We start from the raw sequence: 25592 nt of genomic DNA, 5'->3' as shown, positions 1-25592 counted from the left end.
CCATTGCCTTCACCATCTTCAACTTCCAGCTGAATTATGAATGACCCGCGGGTCTGAAAAGTGCCCCCCCCCCACTAGTTTACCAGGGGCTCCATACACACAGGCACCCTTGGGCGGACAGGCAGCCTCTGCTTTCCGAGCGCTCCTGTCAGCAGGGAGCCCTCACAGGCAGGGCTCAGGAGCGCGCGGTCTGCCGCGGGGGGGCGGGGCAGCTGAGCCCTCACCCGCTTCCAGGGGAAGCCGACTGCCCATGTGACTCCGCGGAAGCCGGCACCTCCCTCCCCCCTCGCGAAATCCAGGTGGGGCGGCCCTAGCCGAGCTGGTTTGAGCCTTTCCCGACCCCGTAGCGTCCTTGCAGAACAGCTGCCGCGCAGGCCGGCGGGCGGTGCCGGTTCGGTCTCTCTATGGAGCGGGGCGCGGCGGTGGCTGTGAGGCGGCTCCGCGCTGCTGGGGGAGAGCGGGAGCCCCGGGCCCCGCAGCTCCCGCTGTTGCCCGGGCGCGGGGAGGAGGAGCCAGGTGGGAAGAAGCGGGACTGCCCCGCCGGCGGCTCCCGGTGGCGGCTGCTTCCTGAGGCCCGGGGGGCGCTCTGGTGGCTGCTTCTACCTGCTGGCCGCTGCGGGCCCTGGGCCGCTCTCCCTGCGGCAGCTGCCTGGCGCCGGCCGGGGCCGCGGGACTTCCGCGCTCCCCGGGGCCAGGTACCTTGGGCAGCGCCTGCGGACCTCCCTCCCACCCCCGGTCTCCCGCCTTCCTCACCCTCCCCCTCAGCCGCCTCGACATTCCCCGCTCCCCCCTCAGCGCCTACTGCCCCTCTCCTCCCCCCACCCCGTCTCGCCGCCTGCCTGCCTCACCCCTCCCCCTCAGCGCCCTCTCGACCTTCCCGACCCCCGCCGCCACACCCCTCATCGCCCCTCGCCATTCCCTCGCAGGCCCTAATTTCCCCTCAGCCGCCCCCTCGACCCTCTCTCCCCCCACCCCGGCTCCCGCCTGCTCACCCGCCCCTCAGCGCCTCGACATTCCCCGCCCCGCCCCTCAGCGCCTCGACGTTCCCCGGCCCTCTTCCCTCAGCGCCTCGACCCTCTCCTCCCCCCCCCCGCCCCCCTCAGCGCCTCGACAGTCCCCGCCCCCGCCCCCTCAGCGCCTCGACCCTCTCCCCCCCCCCCCCGGTCTCCCGCCCCCTTCCCCTCAGCGCCTCGACGTTCCCCGGCCCCGGTCTCCCGCCCCCTTCCCCATAGCGCCTCGACATTCCCCGCCCCCCCCGCCCCCTTCCCCTCAGCGCCTCGACGTTCCCCGGCCCTCTTCCCCTCAGTGCCTCGACCCTCTCCTCCCCCCCCCCCGGTCTCCCGCCTGCTCACCCCTCCCCCTCAGCGCCTCGGCGTTCCCCGCCCCAGCCCCCTCAGCGCCTCGGCGTTCCCCGGCCCTCTTCCCCTCAGCGCCTCGACCCTCTCCTCCCCCCACCCCACCCCCTTCCCCTCAGCGCCTCGACCCTCTCCTCCCCCCACCCCGCCCCCTTCCCCTCAGCGCCTCGACATTCCCCGCCCCCGGTCTCCCGCCTCCTTCCCCCCCACCCCACCCCCGCCCCCTTCCCCTCAGCGCCTCGACGTTCCCCGGCCCCTTCCCCTCAGCGCCTCGACGTTCCCCGGCCCCGGTCTCCCGCCCCCTTCCCCATAGCGCCTCGACATTCCCCGACCCCCTCCTCCCCCCACCCCCGGTCTCCCGCCCCCTCCCCCCACCCCGCCCCCTTCCCCTCAGCGCCTCGACGTTCCCCGCCCCCTTCCCCATAGCGCCTCGACGTTCCCCGGCCCCGGTCTCCCGCCCCCTTCCCCTCAGCGCCTCGACATTCCCCGCCCCCTTCCCCTCAGCGCCTCGACATTCCCCGACCCCCTCCTCCCCCCACCCCCGGTCTCCCGCCCCCTCCCCCCACCCCGCCCCCTTCCCCTCAGCGCCTCGACATTCCCCGGACCAGGTAAGGGCAGCCCCTGTGGCCCTCCCAGCGGCCCAACCCCCCCCCCATCCCCCTCATCCTGCCCCCCCACATCCTTCCAAAATAACACCACCCCCCCCATCCTGTCCCCAGACCTCCCCATCTCAGTACTGGGTCAGGTACTGGCCAAGTGGGCCAGCTGTTTAATTGCAGTGTAGAGACGCACAGAGATCACCTAGTTTGACTCTTAATCTGGCACATCATCCCCATCCCCACCATAAAGTAAAGAATCTGACTCACTGACTCCTGTGCACTCCAAATGCTTTCACTGAGTGTTCAGAGTGTAGCTAATTGGACTTGCAGTAGAACCTCAGAATTACAACACCTTGGGAATGGAGGCTGTTCCTAACTCTGTACAAAACATCAGGGTTCTTATAAAAGTTTACAACTGAACGTGGCCTTAATACAGCTTTGAAACTTTACTGTGCAGAAGAAAAATGGTGCTTTCCCATCGCTAAGCAACATAAATTTTGCTGACATAAGTGGTGTAGATATGGCCATACTCTGGCTATTAGCCTTGGCCCCAATATCTACACTATTGCTACCCATGTTAGCTAAATTAAAGTTAGCATGGGTATGGCTGCCTGTACTAACACCTTCACTTGCAGTGTAGACATACCCTGGGGAGAAAATGGGCTAAGTATTTAAGAGCTATGGTTTCCTTTTGACATTCTCGTGGGTTTTATTTTTGTGGTGAATAAATATTGTGTTAATGTTAACTGTATTTCTTTTAGTGTTGTATATCTTAAATTTTAATTGTTCTAATGTGTTTGGGAAAGGTGGATGACAAATTGAAATAAATGTAAAATAAATCTATTATTTGGCTCGTTGTAAATCTTACTAAGAATGTGTTTGTTCAGACCTTTGGAGGATGGGGTCGGGATGTGTGATATATAGGCATCAAAAAGCAACGAACTTACTTGACAGTCTGCTCTCCCTTCATGCTTTTTCTGTGCAGATTTTCACTGCTGACATTCTTATTTTGAAAGATAAAATCAGTGAATTGGCGTATTGTCACACAAAAAGGGGGTGTTCAGTGCTGTCACACTTCTCCCTGGTTCTGGTAGGCAATGTGGCCCTGAGCACAAGACTGTGTACTTAGATCTTTGACCTTAATAGCATTAGGAATTTTAGCAGTGTTCAGTTGCCGTATGTGCTAGGTGATTTAAGCCTCTTCGGTTTAGCTTATGGAGTGGAAGGGTATCTGAAAATGTGCAAATTGTGGCCAAGTTGCATATTGAATGCATTTGTTACAAGAGATCTGCATTGTTAATTTTTCAATTTATTTCTTGTAGGGAATATCTTGAAAACATAACGGCAGTTGGTCCCAGGACAGTCGGAAGTCCAGAAAATGAAATTCTCACAGTTAACTACCTCTTAAAACAAATTAAGGCAATTGAAATTGAAAGCAGTGATGCACACAAGATTTCTGTAGATATACAGAGGCCAACAGGCTCCTTCAGCATTGACTTCTTAGGTGGCTTTACTAGTTACTATGCGAACATAACTAATGTTGTGGTTAAGCTGGAGCCCAGAAGTGGAGCTAAGCATGCCGTGCTATCCAATTGTCACTTTGACTCTGTACCAAATACCCCAGGTAGGTGCATGTATTTACCTTTTTTGTTGAACTTTTGTTGTCTTAATATGACAACTTATACCTTTTTGGCTTCTAAAAGTTTTTCGTAATGAAGAGTAAGCAGCTTCTGTTTTGTTACAGCTTTTGGTGTTTTTTATGATGCTTTTTACAGCAGTATAGTAATAGGAGTTGCTTGTGGACAAAGTGATGCATGTTACATGAGCAACAGAACTGTTTTTTCATGCAGGGAATTTGTTCTAATGTTTTTTTTCTACACCACAATATCACTTACATCCACTTATAAGAGGACTAGCCATATCAAAGAGTATCTCATACTTGCAACAAATTGCACAAAATATTTAGGGTGAAATTGTGACTCCATTGCAGTTAGTGGGGCCAGGATTTCAACCTTGGTCTCTGACATGAGACCATGAGTATTTTCCTGCCTGTGAATTTTGGTAAGCGTATTTACATCTGAATTTCTCGTATTCCTCTGCATTCTCCTCTGTATTGTGCATTTTACTTACTTGGCCCAGATCCTTCAATGTTACTTTTGGCTGATTCAAATTGACTCTTGTTATCCAAATCCAACAGGGTGGTTTGATGTACTAAATATTTTTATATTTTTAATTAATAAAATCTGCATATGTACTTTATACAAATGTGTTAAATAATATGAATGATTTTATATCCTGGGGTCCTGGGGCCCGTTTTGTTCAATATCTTCATAAATGATCTGGAGGATGGTGTGGATTGCACTCTCAGCAAATTTGCGGATGATACTAAACTGGGAGGAGTGGTAGATACGCTGGAGGGGAGGGATAGGATACAGAAGGACCTAGACAAATTGGAAGATTGGGCCAAAAGAAATCTAATGAGGTTCAATAAGGATAAGTGCAGGGTCCTGCACTTAGGATGGAAGAATCCAATGCACCGCTACAGACTAGGGACCGAATGGCTCGGCAGCAGTTCTGCGGAAAAGGACCTAGGGGTGACAGTGGACGAGAAGCTGGATATGAGTCAGCAGTGTGCCCTTGTTGCCAAGAAGGCCAATGGCACTTTGGGATGTATAAGTAGGGGCATAGCGAGCAGATCGAGGGACGTGATCGTTCCCCTCTATTCGACACTGGTGAGGCCTCATCTGGAGTACTGTGTCCAGTTTTGGGCCCCACACTACAAGAAGGATGTGGATAAATTGGAAAGAGTACAGCGAAGGGCAACAAAAATGATTAGGGGTCTAGAGCACATGATTTATGAGGAGAGGCTGAGGGAGTGGGATTGTTTAGTCTGCAGAAGAGAAGAATGAGGGGGATTTGATAGCTGCTTTCAACTACCTGAAAGGGGGTTTCAAAGAGGATGGCTCTAGACTGTTCTCAATGGTAGCAGATGACAGAACGAGGAGTAATGGTCTCAAGTTGCAATGGGGGAGGTTTAGATTGGATATTAGGAAAAACTTTTTCACTAAGAGGGTGGTGAAACACTGGAATGCGTTACCTAGGGAGGTGGTGGAATCTCCTTCCTTAGAGGTTTTTAAGGTCAGGCTTGACAAAGCCCTGGCTAGGATGATTTAACTGGGACTTGGTCCTGCTTTGAGCAGGGGGTTGGACTAGATGACCTTCTGGGGTCCCTTCCAACCCTGATATTCTATGATTCTATGATTCTATGATTTGGTCCTGGTGGCAGCTAAGCTTCAATTGCAAGGGCTATAACATTTCTAAGTGGAGGCTGTTTCCCTCCTAAAATCAAATCAAATTTTGTTTGCAGCAACATGTAATCAAACTCTAGTTACTATTTTACTACCAAGTCTACTGTGGCTCTGCTGAGCAGGCAAAATGAATTGTTGCTCGTTTCAGGCAAAAATAGTTTTTCTTTTACTTTGAGAGACCTGACTACAGACTATAACATACAAGCTCTATTCATTCTCTTAAAATCAAATCAGAGCATCTTGCAGCTTCTGCTGGTGCTAAATTTGCAAGTTTCTTTAACAGTTTCTACACAGCCTACTCTGAGTTGACTGGAAAATTAAACTGTTGCATACCTTCAGATAAAGAGATACTACAGTTGAATCAGGAGTCCTATCTGTGGAAAAACTGCCACCCAGTCTCTTCTCTCATTAGTTACCACAGATCTCTAATCGGAGGACTGAGAGATGATGCTTACAAACTGAGGGTTGGACTTAAGCCTGCTTAGCATGACCATGGTGGTCAGAGGAAATGCTACAAAGACACATTGAAAGTGTGTATCAAGAAAACTGAAGTGGACATCATAAGGTGGGAGGAGCAAGCCACCAAGTGACCTCAGTGGCGCCACATCCTCCATCAGACAGTAGCTTGCTTTGAGGAGAAGTGCCTTGCCATTGAAGCTGAAAAAAGAGAGAACTTTTTTCCAACAGGCAGCTGACCTGCCAGGAAACGTCTGTGCCTACTGCGGGCAGTTCTGTGGTTCCAGGATCGGGCAGTTCTGTGGTTCCAGGATCGTATTCCTGAGTCCTCTCAGGACTTGTATGTAAATCTGTGGTAGAAATCATCCTCGAATCAAGGGATTACTGATGATGATGCTTTGCAGTGTACTTCTTCCTGGCCCTCTTCTCTCAAGTCATTACTCATCTGGCTATTTCCTGCTAGGCCAGTCACCCTTCCCACTTGCTGGCAACTGAGTTCCATTTGCTCTGCTTGGCTTTTTCTCCTTGCCTCTTTGCTACATTCTCACTGAGCTTCCTCTTAGATTGGCAGCTCAGTGCTGCTGTTCCTGGTTTCACTCTGCCTATCTGGTAGGCAGAAAACCTGATGCTTTTGGGCATCTGGATGGTGCTCTTGCTTGTCAGGGACTTCTGGGAAGTGAGATTATTTTTTCCAGACCTAAGGTGGATATGACATTACCCAGGCTACAATCTGGACCGCTGAACGGCTGTGTCCCCTTAATTCTCTAGACTGGGGTGCTATTTACACTGCATTGCTATCAGAACATCCACTCCTGGCCTGCTCACACAGCCTTCAGCATGCAAATTCACTCCTAACTAAATTCTTGAGCACTCTGACCTATCACTCATGAATTACATACAGGGCAACTCCTGCAGATTCCTAGTCCCAGCCTTGTCTCCCCAGAAATGTCTTGTATGGCTCAGTACCCTTCTGAACAGTACAAGCTCATAGGAAGTCTGTCACTTCATGAAAGGAAAATGATAATGCATGAACCTTGTTATCCCCGATGGAGTTTTCCATACTAATCCAAACATGTTGGTTAGGATAAAACAATAAGATAAGTTTAGACAGATTTTAAGTGAGTACTGGTGATGATGCATACATTTCAGGATTGGTTTAAAAAAAAAAGTAAAATGCAAGCTAAGTGAACTTTAAAGCAAATGGTTTTGTCTCATCATATGGTGCAGTAAATTTCACAGGCTGGGTTTCCGTTGAGACTGAGACTCCTCCCCCTTCGTTCCGTGTCCTTCAGGTATTCATTAATATCATGAGCAGAGAGATTGGAGAAGAAGTGAGTTGGAGACTACTGTCTCACACTCTTATGCCTCCCTCCCCTCTATGAGGACTACCCCTGCTGGGGTGCAGGCGACAAGCAATCTTTTGTGGATGTGAGGTTTGAACCATTCTTATGCTGCAATATACATTTCTTATTCACACCGTCCCTCTGCTGCAGAATGGCCACTTAAGCACATGATAGTTTTTCAATGCCAGTGTGCGTCTCTCTCAAAAAACTGGTTTGTGGGCTGTACCCAGAGTCACTATGTATTTCAGTAACAATCATACAGTAGAATCTTTTAACGTCACACATAGTGTTGCTACACATATTTCACCAAGATAATGACATTCAGCAGATTCTGACTTTTCAAATGATACCTCGCAAGGCATACTTTGTACAAAATTTCTCATAGTCTTGTAAAAGTGGTGAACATAATAGTATAGACTGTCAGTAGGTGAATAAAGTTGCCAGAAAAGGAGCCCTGTCCTGATGGACATAAGATCTATGAAAAAGTAATGGTTCTTTTCTGCAGACTTTCTTATGGGCTCAGGGATTGGAGTGTGCCTATCACTGACCTGTAGAGGGACAGTAAAGTTGGTGTAGGCTGAGCAGGGAGTATTTGTGTGGCCAGTGGAGTTAGGAAGCTGAGACATGGCTGCACAGATAAGGCTTCCTCACACTAAGAGCAGTGGTAGCGAGGTGCCTCACACACCTTCGGTTATCCTTGGGAATGTCTCGCAGTTCTGTGCTTAAATCAGCTACTGAGGAGTGGCCTTGGTGGAGGGGGGAGACTGCATAGTTCCATTTCTATCATAGCTCCTCTGTGGGCCAGACTGCATGTGCTTATCTCACAGAGTGACTGAGCATGTTCCTTCCAGCCTAGGTGACTAGGCACTGGACGCTGGGCTTTCTTTTTAATTGGCAGGCTGCTCTGGGCATGGTTAGGGCTCGGACTGGAACTGAGAGCAGGGAGCCTGTCTCTCAGTGACATCTCCTGCTGACCCTCAGGGCAGCATAGAGTAGGAAGCTGACCTGAAATCTGGAGCTCGGGGGAGGGCAAGGAGTAGATGAGGACAAGGAGCCTGGGAAAGTGGAGGTGGGGAGAACTGAGGAGGGAAATGTGGAGGTAAGGGGGGACTGGGAGCCAGATAGCTAGAGTGGTGGATCACAGAGGTCGAACTAGGAGCTGGGGTGGGGGGACATTGGAGCAAGGAGTGTGTGTGTCTGTGAGAGGGAGAATTAGATTGGATGAGAAGCCCAGGCAGTGAAACTAGGATTAGGAGCAAGTGTTCTCTGATGTCTCCCTTCTCTGCCAAGATGCGGAAGTGGGGACAAAGACTAGGACTGGCTGGGCAAAGAGACTGTGACTGGGTAGTGAAGGAGAATGGGACTGGGACAAGGCTTCGGGGGAGGGGAGGAGGAAGAGGTATGACGGACAAGTTGGAGGGAATGGAGCAGAAGGATCAAGTTTGGATGGAATAGGTAGAAGAGTCTGTGTTCATTCAAGCACACACCCTCCAGAATCTGAAATGGAGCTTGAGATCCCAGAGCTTTGCTATTTCTTTGCCGACAACAAATACTTGTGAAAAACAGTGGCAGTGTGCGTCTCACCTGCCTCTACTGTTAGTCCACATAGACGACGATGACCTACCACTGCTATCAGTCACTCCATTAGCTCAAGGGGAAGAGGTCTGTGCAGTAGATTTAGAAGTTCCAGTTCTGAGGAACCATGTGGGTGTCAGTATGATGCTAATGACAGAATTTCTGCTTTTTTCGGTTTGCTTTTCTAAAAATCTAGGAAATTGCACACACAAAAACTGTTAAAAGAACATGATTAAGATTGCAAAGTTAACACTCAAAGTTAGGAAATGCCAGTGTGATGTTACGCCCCCCCATATTCTTCATAGAAATATTATATGAATATGGCATAACTAAGATGTTTTATGCAAGATGAGTCATGTGAGGTATTTGAAAGATTATAATTTACTGAATTTAATTATCGAATTTGTATGCATGTATCATTTCTGTATCTGAAGTTAGGAATATTGACTATGTAACAATTGCAACTGTGTATACTTGGGGAATGCCCACCAGCGGTATGCAATCAGCATGATGGTCCATTAGGAAAGACAGTGGGTCTTTGAAAATGCTAATCTCCCATCTTCCTGGAGTTCCTTCCTGTGGATGTGGCCATATATTGAACCATGAGGAGACAATAAAATATTGACTGGGCCCTTATTAAGGGGAAATAGTCCATCCTATACACTGAATGAGGCAGGGGCCCTATGGAAAAGGTAGCATGTAATTAAGGACCATGAATGCATATTCACAGGAAACCTTATTTATGGTATTTCATAACTTTTTTGAGTGCTTGACTTGCAATCCTAATAATGTTTTAGTGTATGTTTTTTTTGTATGTAATTATTTAAATGTTGCTGCATAAATGTTACAGAATTCTCTTTGATTTATTTCTGTGAAGAGGTTTTTTTATTAGTTTTCACACACAGCACACTCAATGTCAGTGGTCCCAAACTTTAATAAACCGTGGACTCTTTCACGAAATACCAAATCTTGTGAACCCCCCCTCCTAAAAATGAATATTTCCAGAGATTTTTCTCCTTTACCTGAGCATAAATTATTGAAGCAGTATTTGGTATTTTATGACATGCTTATTACACCCTATTTATTATTACATTATTTATTTTATTATGTTATGAAAATGGCAATACTCTTCCAAGATTTCACTTTTGTAGCTGTAACAATGCTGCCCGTGGGAGCCAGCTGAGCTCACTCAATTAGGGTGAACTGCAAACAAACGGGGCAGACAAACCCCAAAGCTGGTGGATATTCCAATACTTAGATTTACCAAGCCAGCACAAACAGCTCCTGTATCAGCTCACTGATTACTCAGAAGTCCAAACAACACTGTTCCCTTAAAATGCCCAGCCTCAGGCCTCCATCAGGACACACATGTCAGATATGATGATGATTACTGAAAATCTTATCATATAAAGAAAAGATTCTTCTAATCCCAAAGGATCAGCCACACACCCAGGTCCAGTTATAACTTAGGTCTTACCCAAAATACACACTTATAGCCAATTCTTATTAACTAAGCTAAAATTTATTAAAAAAGAAAAGAGTTTTGGTTAAAAGATCAATATACATACAGACTTGAATTCAATTCCTGAGGTTCAGGTATATAGCAGAGATGAGCTTGTAGTTACCAAAAGTCCTTTTAGAAATAGTCCATAGGTTATAGTCCAATGTCCATATTCAGGGTGACTCCTGTCAGTGACTGGGGATCTCAATCCTTATGGCTTAAGGTTTCCCCCTCTTGAAACCCAAAGCAGAGCTGAGATGAAGAAGGTCTTTATATATTTTCCAGCAGCCTTTTGGCCTGAGAAAACAATAGGCTTAACTTCCTTCTCCTAAACATCATGGCAATTAGTACAGGGTAATTTATCCATTAAACAGTTCAGCTACAGGTTACCAGAACCTTCAAAGAGACATATTGACAATATTATTTCACTCAAGTGTCTTCTTAAATGGTAATATTCCTTGTTTGATCTTTGAATCAAAGCTATAGCAATAGACAAGACTTGTTTGCTGACAGCACAAGACCTGAGCAGACAAATCTACCTTTCTATCTCTAACAATGCAGGCTGCATTTCAAAGCTCTATTCATTTACATATCTTCCTAACCAGTCTCTAAAGTTCGGCCATGGGTCAGGTCAGTCTGTGGGTTAATTAACTCTTCTGGCCCTGTCTCCTTTCAATGAGATATTAAATTACACTCAACATCACAGTAGCTCATATTACTTCAATAAAGCCTGTTATAGGAAAAGGCTCCCACGTGTTTCATCAAGAAGTACCAGACGTGAATAGGCATGAAGGTACTTAAGAAGCCAGCTCAAATAAGAGTTCCTCCCACAAACATTCGGGTCTTGAGCAGCCCAGGCAAAACACACACAACTATAACAAAACTTAAAACTTGTTCTTCATAATAATTTTAAAAATAACACTAGCAATCTATATTATTTTAGAAACAGCAAAAAATATCCACCTCCCTTTCCATTTCTTATAAGGAGTTTAAAGTTTAAATCTCCTCAGTGTGATGGATGTGCTTGCTTTGATCTGAATAGCTCTTGGATGTCTGGAACCACTGGAGAAAGATAAAGTCTCAGGTCTGGTTTGGCACTGAGTCTGCTGTATTTGGTTTTCAGATGTATGTACGAGGAAAATGCTTTCTCGCATAAGTATGTTGTTGAAAACTGTAACAAAACTATAGTAGCTTTTTCTGCCAGCAGGGGGTACTTGTTTCTTAAACTCAACCAAAAGTTGATCAATGACAGGCTTCTGAAACTCTTTTTTTAGTTTGTAATCATAGGAGAGCTCAATTAATTTCTCTTTTTCCTCAGGGCTCAATATTTGTGTTGAGAAAGTGGTATCATCAGAGGGGCTCCGAATCCAGTCATTGTCACCTGGCATAGCTGGAAAGTATTCCCTGAACGTTTGCAGAGTCCTTTTAGGTGTGCAGTTATATTGGTTTTAGAACAGTGATCCAACTAAAGTTTATCTTCTGCCAGGAAGTCATGAAGAGTACTGATACGCTCAGTTTAATTGTTTTCCAAACACCTTTCCCAGAACTGCAACTTCTTTATCATGGATTCAGCTCGGTCTTGCACGTTTGAAAACATGTTATATTGAGGCCTTGAAGAGAGAAATTTAGGTCATTAATCCTCGAGAAAATGTCTGCTAAGTAAGCCAGGCTCTGGAGCCAGACATGATTTTCCATACAGCTGGTGAGATGGAAAAGTTGGCTGTTGGGGGTGGGGAAAAAAAAAAAAAAGACGGATTTCTGTTCTAAGCACAAACAAGCACACAAGGATATTGCCATCTAACTTTGGTATGGGACAACGGGCAATTGTGTACACTACCCAGTTCTTCACAAAGCACATGAAATATTCTGCAATTTGTTGGCCATGATTTTATTAAATTCTACATTGTATTGTCCAGCACTTCCTTCAGTCCCTCAGGCATGCGTTTTGCTGCGAGGCCTTGTCTCTTGTCTCTGTCTCTGTCTTGCAATGAGTCCAAGAGATGTTTGATGTAGCCTTTTTTGTTCGAACTACAAATCCCTCATTGATGTGACCCTATCAGTGCAAATGCCTAGGCAATGAGACTAATCTATTTCCTTTTCTTGAAAATACGCATTAGTCAGATTGAAGATATCTTCTCCAGTTGTACGTTCTTTCCATGGTCGGCAAAACAACAAGTCATCTTCAACCATACCTTCATTCACATAATGTACAAACACTAGCAAAATGGATTAGCAACATCAGTTTTTTCATCTAACTGTATAACATAATATGGACTATTTGTCACTCTGTGTACAATTGTGGTCTCTACGTTACTTGATATATCATTAATTTTTGTAACAATGTATTATTGGACAAAGGTACTATGTCAATCCTTTTTTCAGCCTTTTCTCTGAGCATGCAATGAACTGTCTTATATATGGACCAGTCAAGCTCTCTGCTATGGTTTGGGCTTCTGATGCTTTTGCTACTCGGTAGCTCATTTGAATGACGCTTCAAGTGCATTTTCATTAACAGACTTGCTTTGGATACAAACATGTCACTTTTCCATTTGGTTAATTTTTGCTTGAAAAAACAACAGGCTTGCTGAGTTGTGCGGGGTGCCTAGGTTCTAAGTGGCGCCAAAGTAGAGAAGGTTTGAGGCTGCTGTTTGCATAGAACATCACCACAAATACGCACTGTGGTTTGGACACCTTTGATCAACAGTACATGTAAAGCCATATTTATATAACCGTTGTCATATTTTCTTTTCTTCAAAAGCAACTTTCCAGGACCATCATGATCATTGACATTTTCCACACTGTGGACTTGATGAAACACTAGCTGATGTCGAACGTTCGGTTTTCGCATGTCTTTACACTTTTCGTTTCAGCCACTTGTCCATGTTGGGTGTTCAGATAAAAATAATCTCACTGAGAACACTAACAAATGAACAAACTAGAAAATGAGAATATTCACTCACGTCTCATTGGAGCAAAATGGCCACACTACAGAGAATGACTGAGTATGGACAAACTGAGAGTCGTTACCCGCCACATTGGGTACAATGACCTTGGTTCTGGCTGATTTGTCGCGCAAATACTTTTTCTCCACCATCCGGGGGTTTGGGGCCAGGGACAAATTAGCCTGGACAGCCCCCCTCCCACTCTGCTCCTCATGCCACCCAACTTCCCCTGTCCTAGTTGCCGCCCTGTGCGCCCGGGGTCCCGGCTGCTGGCTCCACAGGGCTTGGGCTGGCCGGCCCTGCACCTGGGGTCCCCTAGGGATGGCTCTGTCTGCCATTACAGATTTTTTTTCTGAGAACCCCCTGATACATTTCATGAGCCCGACTTTGGGAACCACTGCTCTGTGTCCATGTTTGTTCATGTAATAACAGAATAAACAACCCATAGACTTAAAGGTTACTTGTGCAGCGTGATGACATGCCAAAAGCTAATTCTCACCAGAAGCTGGATTATTACACAAGTGTTTTTTAAAATAATATTTGAAAACTACTTTTTTATTTTAAGAGAAGAATGAATGTTTTTGGTCCAGTATTTTAAAACCATTTTACACTGTTTCCTCTAGCACTATTTTTTGCATCAATTTATCTAATAGCACTGCAGGCACAATTAATATAATTTATATGAAAATATCACAACATAAATATTAAAGGAACACACTTGACTTTAAATCTGTTCAGTTTACTTTTAACTATTTTTATTTATCTTAAATACTACATCTCTCCCTGAATCTAGTTGGCAGTTTTTGCTTTTAAATGTGTTTTTCTTACCCATTGCTGTAAGAGACTTGTACAAATACAGGAAACGGATTATGCAGGGGCAAATACTGAAACTTCATTTGTTTGCACATTGTGTATAGTCAGAATAAAATTACTGAGGAATATTGCAATTTTAAAAACTTTATAGTGTTATAACTTGTCCCTTGTAACAATATTAGGTTTTCAAAAATGAGGTGGATGATGTACTCTTTAAATATGTTTGAGGAGTAAAGGGTTAAATTGAGGGCATAGGTCTTAACCATGTTAAAAATCTCACATTAGCTGCTCTGTTCCACTTATTAAGGTGCCAGTGATGATGCTGTTAGTTGCTCAGTGATGCTTGAAATACTGAACACTCTCTCAAGTCATCTGATTCCCTTGCAACATGCTGTCATATTCCTTTTCAACGGTGCAGAAGAAAATATCTTGCAGGTATGATTCATTAGTATGCCAGATTTATAAAACATGCATAATCAGAACCCTGAATTAAAGATGATTGACAAAGGAATAGTAATTATAGGTATGACTTGTATTTTGCAAGTCTAAATGTCAGTTACAGATGTAATCGGCTTTTTTCAATTATCTGAGGATAATTATAAATTATTGCTACTTATAATTAATTATAATTAATTGAGGATAATTATAATTAATGCTACTTATAGAGTTAATTTAACCTGAATTATGAATGTTCACAACGTTCCTTTAAGGAGCAGGTTCCTAAGTGTTGCAAGTAAGATGCAGCATCATGTGTTGCTCAGCTCAGAGGACTGAGAATCTTGACTCTTGGGTTCTACTCCCAGCTCTACCTCTCACCTGTGTGATTTTGAGTTTAAAAAAAAAAAAGTCAATTCTCTGTGCATCATTTATACTTGTTTTCAGATGGGTGAAATACTTAACTCCCAGATTTAATATTTGTAAATGTTTTGATTTCCTATGACAGGTGTTACAGAAGTGCAAATTGATTATTTTGTTTGCTTTAAAGTTTTTTGTCACGGTTGGCAAATCACAATCTGATGTTATAGACATTTGTTTCCTCCTTTACCCTCTCCTGAAAAAGTATTTTAATGCTGTATAACTTTCTGTCAGTGAAAGTTAACAGACCTTGTAACTCTAAAGGCTCATCTACTCTACAGGCATGATTCTCACTTAGATTAAGGTCACTTTTTTACATCATTCTGGAAGTGTAAAGTGGTTTTAGTACTCAGTTTACATTTACACTACAAGTTTAACCATATTAGTGTACGGTTATGGATGTCTGTATTGTAATGTGGTTCTTCATTTATAATTCAGGGAGAACAGTAAGCCAAAGTAGGGAACCTGTTGCATTCCTGATCATCAGTAGTAATTACCTAAATATGTTTTGTTTTTATTTTATTACTACAAAAACAATTAGATTGTAAACACCCTAACTACGCTAAACGATCGTTTGTAGGCATGTAAGCTTTTTGAGACAAACACTGTGTGTCTGTGTTTGTATAGAGCCTAGCTCAGTGGACTCTCTAGTATGTAATAATATACATATTAAATATTTGGATTGGACACCAAACAATGAGTATGAACATAAGGGTTTTTGAGGGCATGAAGAAAGAGTAGACACGTGGTGGTGGTGTCATGGATGCAGATGAGTGAATTTTTGTTATGTTGATGGCTCCTCTTCACTGTGCCCTCAAGTAAACTTCTGGCTTCACCTGCAGTGCACCTGTGATCGTTCCCCTGTCAAAATCTGAATTCTAGGTGCCTCTGATGGCAAATAATCTCTAGTCTTTTTCTTAAAGATATTTGACCTATATCCTCTTTGCTTCCTGTCAAGGCTAGTCATGGCTTCATTACACAACACCGCTGGGCCAAGTCGATTAGAGCATTTATTAACCTGGAGGCAGCAGGTGTAGGAGGGAAAGAACTTGTATTTCAGACAGGTATGATCATGCATTACATTTCCCGCTTGTACACATGAGTTGGTTGTGTTTTATTTAGAACAAAAAAAAACAAACTAAAGTTTTCTTATTAGAAACAAACTTCTTAAAGAACATTGAAATAGCCCATGAGGTCGATTAGAATAAATTTCACACCATGCAGGACTCCCCATCCTATCCTTACCTTGCAGATAACTAACTATTGAACAGGTTTAATTACCCTAAGGCTTTGGCATAAGCAGAGACAAAGTCATTGTGAAGACAGTGAGGCAACATTTCTTCTTAGTGCCAATTTTTTGGTACTACTTTTCCATAATGAATTTAAAATGGAATATTTGGCCTTAATCTTGGTTTCCTGGCTCTCGTCTGTCAACCTTAATTTTAAACCATAAAATACACTTTGGGGATCCTTTAAAATTCCATCTAACTCCTTTTAAAAAACAATTCCTCTTTTATACTGTGAAATTCACTGTTTAGGCAGAAAATCCTCTGCAGCACAGCTGGAGCTTTAACTGCAGCAGTTGTAGTTCCATTTTGTGTTGAGGTAGTTGGTACAAAACAGATCAGTGGAATGGTGGATAATCCTTCTGCTGTACTTCCTAACACCTTAAATGAGTGCGTTTTGTTTTTTCTGTTGGAATCAGAGCTTTCTGCTGGTTCTTTCCAGAGCTTTCTGCTGACCACAACTCTGCAGAAATATAAATGGGCTGGTGATAAACTTCTCTTGTGTCCTGGTTGGGCTGCAGATTTCCCTCTGCTGCTCCAGTTTATTTATTGCTTCTATAGAAAACTTCAGTAGAGAGTTTTTCAAATCAATGAATTCGACACATTGATGGAGGAATAATGTGGGAGCTGAGGAGTCTCCCAAACATATCCTTAGGTACCGGAGAGGAGGGGTTCCAAAGCATTGGAAAGGAGACAGTAAAAACAAAGTTCTAAAATATGAGACATTTATTTTTCCTAAAAATTGCTTGATATCTGCCTAAGGAACAATAGAGGCCTTGCTGTGCTTGAGTGCATTAATGCATGTTACTGTGTTTTCATTTTAATGACTATGCACATTTATGAATGACTCCCGTATATCCAGTTATTACATTAAAGGAGCTGTTGAATTAAGTGTTGGTTGGAGCAGAAGTTCTCAACCTCTCCAGACCACTGTACCCCTTTCAGGAGTCTGCTTTGTCTTGTGTACCCCAAAGTTTCCTCACTTAATAATTACTTGCTTACAAAATCAGGCAAAAATACAAAAGTGTTACAGAACACTATTACTGAAAAATTGCTTACTTTCTCATTTTTTACCATATAAATATAAAATCAATTGGAATATAAATATTGTAGTTACATTTCTGTGTAGTATAATAGAGAAGTATAAAACTAGTCCATTGTCTGTCTGTATGAAATTTTAGTTTGTACTGACTTCGCTAGTGCTTTTCATGTAGCCTGTTGTAAAACTACGCAAATATCTGGATGAGTTGATGGACCCTCTGGAAGACCTCTGCATACCTCCAAGGGGTATAGGTACCTCTGGTTGAGGACCACTGGGGTAGAGTAATGAATCTGAGACAGGAAGTCAGGAATGTCTGAGAACTGTTCGCAGCTTTACCAGTGACTCACTATGTCATCATCACCATATTACTTAATCTATTTCCCAATCAGTGAAGTGGGAGACTGGTACTGCTAATAACTCCTCAAGAGTTTTGGGGATTTGGTTTATACATTTCTTTAAAGATCTAAAGTACTAAATGAAGGTTTAAATATTACTACCCTTGGGATGAAGTAAGAAATACTCCCTTTAGGGGGAAGTGATTTACTTTGTTATAATTTTCAAACAATTTATGTCTCTTACTCCCTTTCTAGGTATTAAATTGATAATAAATGCATTTAAAGATGTGGTTCTTGAAAAAAACGCTTAACTTAATCTAATCCTTTGATAATAGTGGAGTTCAACACAGCATTTAAAAAGTGTTGCTGTTGTTTAAACTAATTTAATCTTCTGAAGTGCTGGCATCAACAAACTTCTCTACTAAAGGGGAAAGTATATACAAAATCAACAAGCAAAAAGCCAGGTGAATCACTGCAGAAGTGCTCTGTGTGCTGGGAGTAGCCAAGAGGGCCCATTGTCACAACCAATGCTATGATTTCAGTATAAAGTTATTAGTCTAGCCTGGAGAGACAGAGAGAGAGAGGCATTTCTGGAAGGAGTTTATAAATGAAGCAAGAAAGACATTTCAAAAAACCTTGTGCTATTTTGCCACTAGTTCACCCTGTTATGTTACTTCTAAGGAGAGTGAAATGCTCCTGTCACTGTAAATATTCAAATGTGAAATTAGTTCTCGGTCCTCCGGTAGAACGTAATAGTAACACTCTAACTGACTTCAATGCAAGCAAGATATGGCTCTTGAGACTGTTCTGTAGGGAACAGAACTGATTGGACATGAAAGAGATGGATTGAATGATCTGACAGGGCTCTTCAATTAACAGTGACATGGGATTTCAATAAGTGGTGACTATTTACGATGGTATTGACTGTTTCCAGTACATGTTGCTATGGTGCTAACAGTTTGTAGCACAAAGTCAGTGGTATGTAGATTTAAAATTAAAAAAAAAATTAATCAAACTTGTAACTGCTTTAAACAGCTGAGGGGAAGAACAGAAAAAGCAAGTCTGTTTCAGTAAACTCTTGAACTTCTCCTAAGCCCTTCTCTCTCCCCTATTTCTTTATCACAGGGAACTACACAATCATCTTTTCTCTGTCTCTGAAGCCTGTAATCTTGGCATCTTCTTTGACTGAGTCCTCTCCTTTGAGCCACCCATGTCTAAATCTTGCTGCTTCTTCCTATACAGCATCTCCAAGATCCTACATTTCCTCTTTGCTCACACTGCTAAAACTCTAGTCCATGCCGTGATCATCATCTGCCATGAATACTGTTAATACCACCTCTCTGGCATTGAAGCCTGCAGCTTCGTTGACTAAATCTATTCAGAATGTGGCTGCTAAGATACCCTTCCTGGCTCACTGCTCTGTCAGCCCCATCTGAAGTCCCTTGATTGGCATCTCCTCTTCCAGTGCATCAAGCAAAAACATATTGTCCTTACTTCAAAATTCTCCACAACTTTCCCCCAAACTACTTTACTTAGTTTATCACAAGGTCATCTCTTGGCACCACTCTGCCCATGATGCCAGCCTCGATTTCCTGACTCTCTGAGCACTTTCAGGTTTTCTTTCATGCTTCATCATATGAGTGGGGGGGAAAAAGCACAGAGTCAAAATCTATAAAGCTGCTTGCCACCTTATCGTCCTCAAAACTTGCCTCTTATGTAAGGCATACAATAAATTACAGCGTGATAATGGCTAGGAAAGCCGTGAGCTGTAGTCATTGCTACTAAATGGCTAATTGTGCTCGTGTTATGTTTATCTGTTATCCTGTCTTCCCCATCCTAGCCCGCTTATTTGTCTCCTCTGCCTGTGATATCTTTTTTTTTTTTTTTTAATCTTGTAGGTGGATTGGGGTGGGAACTGTCATTTTTGTACAATGACTAGCACCGTGGGGCCCAAATTAATTGGGGCTTCTATGTGCTACTGCCACATAAATGGTTATTGATCAACAATATTTCCTAAAGAGTTACTTAGATTTAAAAACTATATGAAGAGACTGTGCAATTTTAGGCCCAGATTTGGAAGGATTTTGGTTTTGGGGCAGGAGGAGGCTTTTGTAAAACCTTAATCAAACCATCCTTTCATCTTGGATTAAAACATCTCCAGAAGAATGTGTAAGTCAAACACTGCATCACTGTGCTTTTGCACAAGAGTCAGAAAGTGAAACTGATTGTAATCAAGTGAGATATTTTTTAAGTTGTGGTAGGGACCACAGTGCTAAATTCCCCAGTACCTCTATCTGCTATGTGCTTTCTGATGGAGTGAAGAATCCGTAAACCTGCCATTGAAGAATCCCCCTTGCCTGGGGAAACCTAATGTTACGTAGAGCCATGATATTGGCTCCTGGCCTATGGAGCCAGTCCCTGAGGGTACTCAAATCCATGTTGGGATCTGCATGGTGCAGAACTGGGGTGTAAATATGGTTTAAATAGGGGAGCCAGTATTGGTTGGACTTAGAGGTTTCATCACATGATATCTTTAATTAAAGATTAATCTTAAATTCCTGGGGACTCCTGGAGGATTGGTAACCCTAGGTTTAAAGCCACCTTGGCTGACTTCCTTCCTAGGCTGTGCTCAGTGCTGGGCTAAAATGGGCTAGGTGCTTTGTTAAAACATAGTACACCATGCAAATTTATTTTCAGTGTCCAAACTGAACAAAGTATAAAAAGTATAAAATGGTTTAAATAGTGAAAAATAAATTAAACATGCAATGAGTGCAATTTTAAAAATCCTTGTTCATAATATTGTCACAGGTAAAGACTTGTGTACTACTTGAATCTTTTGTATGGTAATGTTTTAAAAGATTTACTGAATGACAGTAGCAATCTTATGTTAAAACCTCCACAGTTTTCAAACAGTTTATTTGAGATTGACTTTAATCTCTCACGATGAACGGGCTTTAACTTGTTTTTAAATACTGAGATTAGTGTTCGTTGCATGGGAAAATGGGATTTGAGCATTGTGAACTGGAGACATGCAGTAATCTAAACAAGATCTACCTTACTGTTTTATGTTGAACCTATAACCATTGTATCTAATCACTGATACAGTTATGATTAAGGCTGGTTGCCTGTCATGGGAAACATTTTAGTTTAAAAATAAGGAGGTCATAAAAGCATATAAATTTCCCTTAGGAAATTATTAGATCAGAAGAGGATTTACAATAAAATAGAAGACCATGTGTCATGGATCCACAAGCACTCTATGCTTCCAAGCAACCTTTATATGGTGTCTCTGGGAGCGTAGTTGTCTTTTCCCTAGGCCTCCCCTTTTTAGAGGGGACAGCCCTGCCACTCAGCTACTCCAAGACTGGGTCCCTGGCTTCAACACCTCTTTTTCTCACCATGGCTCCTTCAGCAGTCCAAAAGAGCTCAAACCCCTACTGGAGACTTGCCCTCTTGGGAGGTCTGCAACTACCAAATGTTTGCAGCAATACAGGACAGCTGTTTCAAAACAAGATATCCCTTATTTGTCAACAGAAATATAATATTTAGGTCCTTGGATTAGAATGGTAAAGCAAATCTTACCTACATGTGTGTGCTACAGCATAGAGTGCATGTCTTGCCCAAACATCCAGGATTTCACACACTACTGCACTGGACAGCAGCGTTCTTATTATAGTCTAACATCTCAGTTCTTTGTTTCAAACTTCAGTCACACTTCTTTCACATGTTCAGCCTTCCTTGGCTGGCAATCGTTAAAAGTTGAAGTCGGCTGTTGGTCTTCCATTATACCTCCACGGTAACACCATTCATATGTTGATGGTTCTTGCTTGATCATGAATACTCCTACTGATGCACATGCATCCACTTCATTGCTTTCCCGCTGTCCTATGATAGAAATTATCCCCTTCAGGCCTGGTGGCCAAACAATACAAAAGTGATCAGGGAAATGAAGTCATACATTTAAATTTTAAAAAATAGAGAAATTTCCCATATTTTTCATGACCTCTTCTTAGTTGATATTACATTATGCTGGATGTATAGAGAATTATTTGTAAATTAATGCACTAAGGAGTAGGCTGATTGGAATGAAGGAAAATGACATGAAAAACCCTACAAGTCAAGGTTTTTTAATCATAGAGGTCATGGCTCTCAAACTCAACATGATATAGATATGATCCTGATAAAACTTCAGTTTCTTCTCTCTTCCCATCCACTTCCAATCTGGTTTACTGTCCTTAATTTCAATCTTGTGCTCTCACACAGCAACATATTTGAGATATTAACTAATGAGCAGCATGAAACTTATTTAAAGGAGAAACTGGAAACACAGAAGAAACAGTTTTCCATTAAGGTCTGTTTTTATGCGTGAACACTGATACTTAATCCAGAGACTGGTTAGATGTAATTGAATGTGCCTAGTTCTTTGAGTATTTGCTTTGTTTTGGGGTAGGTGGATTCAGAATGTACTCCTTCATATCAGGTAGACCTGCCTGCAAGATGCACTTAATTAAGGTGTTTCCCAGGGAACAGATATTTAAGCCCAGTGATGGCTCCTCTTAGCAGTCTTCACTCCTTTAGTTTTGATCTTGTATATGATTCTCCAGTTTTTGTAAATCCCTTGTTCTCCATTGGCAGGGCCTGAAAATCCTTGGTTGGTACAAGCATACGTCTTTGCAGCCAAGCATCCCTTCGCCTCTGTGGTGGCACAGGAAGTGTTTCAGAGTGGAATTATCCCTGCAGATACAGACTTCCGTATCTACAGGGACTTTGGGAATATTCCAGGTATGTTATCAGAAAGCTTGTCAATGGGGGGCATTATTTAACCCTTATCTAGACTTATAACAAGGGGCCAATCCTGTAAATGCTTATTCATGTGATAGTTTTAGGCTCTAGGCCATGAACTCCAAACTGAAACTCGACTTGGTGTCTGCTTAAGTTTAGGAGGAACATATTATGTTTCTCCCCTAGGAAAATAACCCTCATGGTTTTTGGTGTCCCACACAGACTAGGTGTATATACTCAAGGTCCTGAGTGTTCTCTGTTTCAGTGTGTCTTCATTCTCTGTCAGCCCCCTGACTTCTAGCACACTAGTGCTAAATGCCATGGCACACTGAAAATTTTGACTTTTAAGTTGTGGGTTAATATAGAGAACTACAGTTGATCTTAATTAAACCAAAAAGGTACCACTTGTCAAAGTACAGCAGGTTTGAAAATATATGGAGGAGGAGGAGGATTGAAGGTATTTTAATATGTCTAGCTTTGAATGAACACTGAGGTATCTTCTCTAGAAAAGTGGTCTGCACAGAGTGACACTTAAGGAAAGTATTGTACTGCGTGCTCTGAACTGTTCTAAAGCACTTTTAATCTCAAAATGGATTTTGTAAGCCTAGTACCTTCTGATGTAGCTAATCTGTGTTTGGAAAAGTATCTGCTCTATTAGGTGGCAAATGAGTTTTTATTTCCTTTCTTCTGATAACCATGCAGAGCAAAAACTGCTGTGTCTGAGAAATGGATTCTATTCCTTCTCGTGCTCCAACAAAATGGTTTGTTTTGATCAGCTACACTGGTACAAAATCAGTGACCGCACTAAGAGTATGTAGGTACTACTGTGAGTGTACACACTATGAATTTCACAGGGGTACACTGAAAGAATCCATTTGGCTTACAGAATCTCTACTAGTGGTGATTCATGGGAAGGAAAGAACTCGGCTTGATTCTTAGAGCCCAGGTAGACTTTGGAGGACTGACGATTACAAAAAATCTTGTTTTACTTGTAAACTGACCACACAGAATTGTTAAGCGGTGGTAATCATGCAATCTCAGGATTACATTTTCTAGTGGCTTTTCTGTATAGAACCACACTGAACCTTTAGTGATGATGCTGAGAAAACACAAAATCTGGAATTTGGCTGTTGGCTGGTAAGAGTGATATTCCACTGCTTCAGGCAGACAACTAGTCACCAAATAAACTATGGAAGGTGATAGGGGGCTTATGCTGTCCTTGGAGGCTAGAGGCTAGCCTCATTAGAGAATCAGGTGATCAGGAATATTGGCATAGGCATGACTTTCTACAGTAGAGGGAATCTGTGTGTATAAACACCAGGCATGGCAGTAAAATACAGAAGGTTCAAATATTTTCATATACCTTTTAATTAAATATGTCCAGGTTCTGTTACAAAATTGGTTCTTAAGCAGTCTTACTACATGTGGTAAGCTGTTCAAGTCATAGTAGTCAAAAGCGGTTGTTGGGTTACTCTGGTTTCAGAGTAGCAGCCGTGTTAGTCTGTATTTGCAAAAAGAAAAGGAGTACTTGTGGCACCTTAGAGACTAACAAATTTATTTGAGCATAAGATTTCGTGAGCTACAGCTCACTTCATCGGATGCATTCGGTGGAAAATACAGTGGGGAGATTTATATACACACACAGAGAACATGAAACAATGGGTTTTATCATACACACTGTAAGGAGAATGATTACTTAAGATGAGCTATTACCAGCAGGAAGGGGGACGAGGAAGAAGGAAAACCTTTTATGGTGATAATCAAGGTGGGCCATTTCCAGCAGTTGACAAGAACGTCTGAGGAACGGTGGGGGGTGGGGTGGGGGGAGGAAAAACATAGGGAAATAGTTTTACTTTGTATGATGACCCATCCACTCCCAGTCTTTATTCAAGCCTAAGTTAATTGTATCCAGTTTGCAAATTAATTCCAATTCAGCAGTCTTTCGTTGAGTCTGTTTTTGAAGTTTTTTTTCTTGGATAGCCACTCTTAGGTCTGTAATCGAGTGACCGGAGAGATTGAAGTGTTCTCCGACTGGTTTTTGAATGTTATAATTCTTGACGTCTGATTTGTGTCCATTTATTCTTTTACGTAGAGACTCATTTGTGACCATTTATTCTTTTACGTAGAGTGGTCCAGTTTGACCAATGTACATGGCAGAGGGGCATTGCTGGCACATGATGGCATATATCACATTGGTAGATGCGCAGGTGAATGAGCCTCTGATAGTGTGGCTGATGTGATTAGGCCCTATGATGGTATCCCCAGAATAGATATGTAGACAGAGTTGGCAGGTGGCTTTGTTGCAAGGATGGGTTCCTGGGTTAGTGGTTCTGTTGTGTGGTGTGTGGTTGTTGGTGAGTATTTGCTTCAGGTTGGGGGGCAGTCTGTAAGCAAGGACTGGCCTGTCTCCCAAGATCTGTGAGAGTGATGGGTCGTCCTTCAGAATAGGTTGTAGATCCTTGATGATGCATTGGAGAGGTTTTAGTTGGGGGCTGAAGGTGATGGCTAGTGGTGTTCTGTTATTTTCTTTGTTGGGCCTGTCCTGTAGTAGGTGACTTCTGGGTACTCTTCTGGCTCTGTCAATCTGTTTCTTCACTTCAGCAGGTGGGTATTGTAGTTGTAGGAATGCATGATAGAGATCTTGTAGGTGTTTGCCTCTGTCTGAGGGGTTGGAGCAAATGCAGTTATATCGTAGAGCTTGGCTGTAGACAATGGATCGTGTGATGTGATGTGGATGAAAGCTAGAGGCATGTAGGTAGGAATAGCGGTCAGTAGGTTTCCGATATAGGGTGGTGTTTATGTGACCATCGCATATTAGCACCGTAGTGTCCAGGAAGTGGATCTCTTGTGTGGACTGGTCCAGGCTGAGGTTGATGGTGGGATGGAAATTGTTGAAATCCTGGTGGAATTCCTCAAGGGCTTCTTTTCCATGGGTCCAGATGATGAAGATGTCATCAATGTAGCGCAAGTAGAGTAGGGGCATTAGGGGACGAGAGCTGAGGAAGCGTTGTTCTAAGTCAGCCATAAAAATGTTGGCATACTGTGGGGCCATGCGGGTACCCATGGCAGTGCCGCTGATTTGAAGGTATACATTGTCCCCAAATGTGAAATAGTTATGGGTGAGGACAAAGTCACAAAGTTCAGCCACCAGGTTAGCTGTGACATTATTAGGGATACTGTTCCTGATGGCTTGTAGTCCATCTTTGTGTGGAATGTTGCTGTAGAGGGCTTCTACATTCATAGTGGCTAGGATGGTGTTTTTAGGAAGATCACCAATGGATTGTGGTTTCCTCAGGAAGTCAGTGGTGTCTCGAAGATAGGTGGGAGTGCTGGTAGCGTAGGGCCTGAAGAGGGAGTCTACATAGCCAGACAATCCTGCTGTCAGGGTGCCAATGCCTGA

At 43.1% G+C, this 25592-nt stretch overlaps 1 protein-coding gene across 1 annotated transcript in view; it reads left to right on the top strand.

The window, feature by feature from the left end:
• Positions 1 to 349: 349 nt before the first annotated feature.
• The window catches only part of ERMP1 (endoplasmic reticulum metallopeptidase 1), a 60045-nt gene continuing 34802 nt past the window's right edge, over positions 350 to 25592 (top strand). The window contains exons 1-5 of the mRNA XM_038401189.2: positions 350 to 688; positions 3271 to 3578; positions 14200 to 14327; positions 15706 to 15811; positions 22046 to 22192. Coding sequence (XP_038257117.1) covers positions 405 to 688; positions 3271 to 3578; positions 14200 to 14327; positions 15706 to 15811; positions 22046 to 22192 — 973 coding nt within the window. The 5' untranslated portion in view covers positions 350 to 404. The remainder of the gene's footprint in view (positions 689 to 3270; positions 3579 to 14199; positions 14328 to 15705; positions 15812 to 22045; positions 22193 to 25592) is intronic.

This window comes from Dermochelys coriacea, chromosome 5, assembly GCF_009764565.3.
Source record: "Dermochelys coriacea isolate rDerCor1 chromosome 5, rDerCor1.pri.v4, whole genome shotgun sequence".
Classification (NCBI taxonomy): Eukaryota; Metazoa; Chordata; order Testudines; family Dermochelyidae; genus Dermochelys; species Dermochelys coriacea.
The sequence above is the reverse complement of the archived record's forward strand: the minus strand, read 5'-3'. Positions and strand labels throughout refer to the sequence as shown.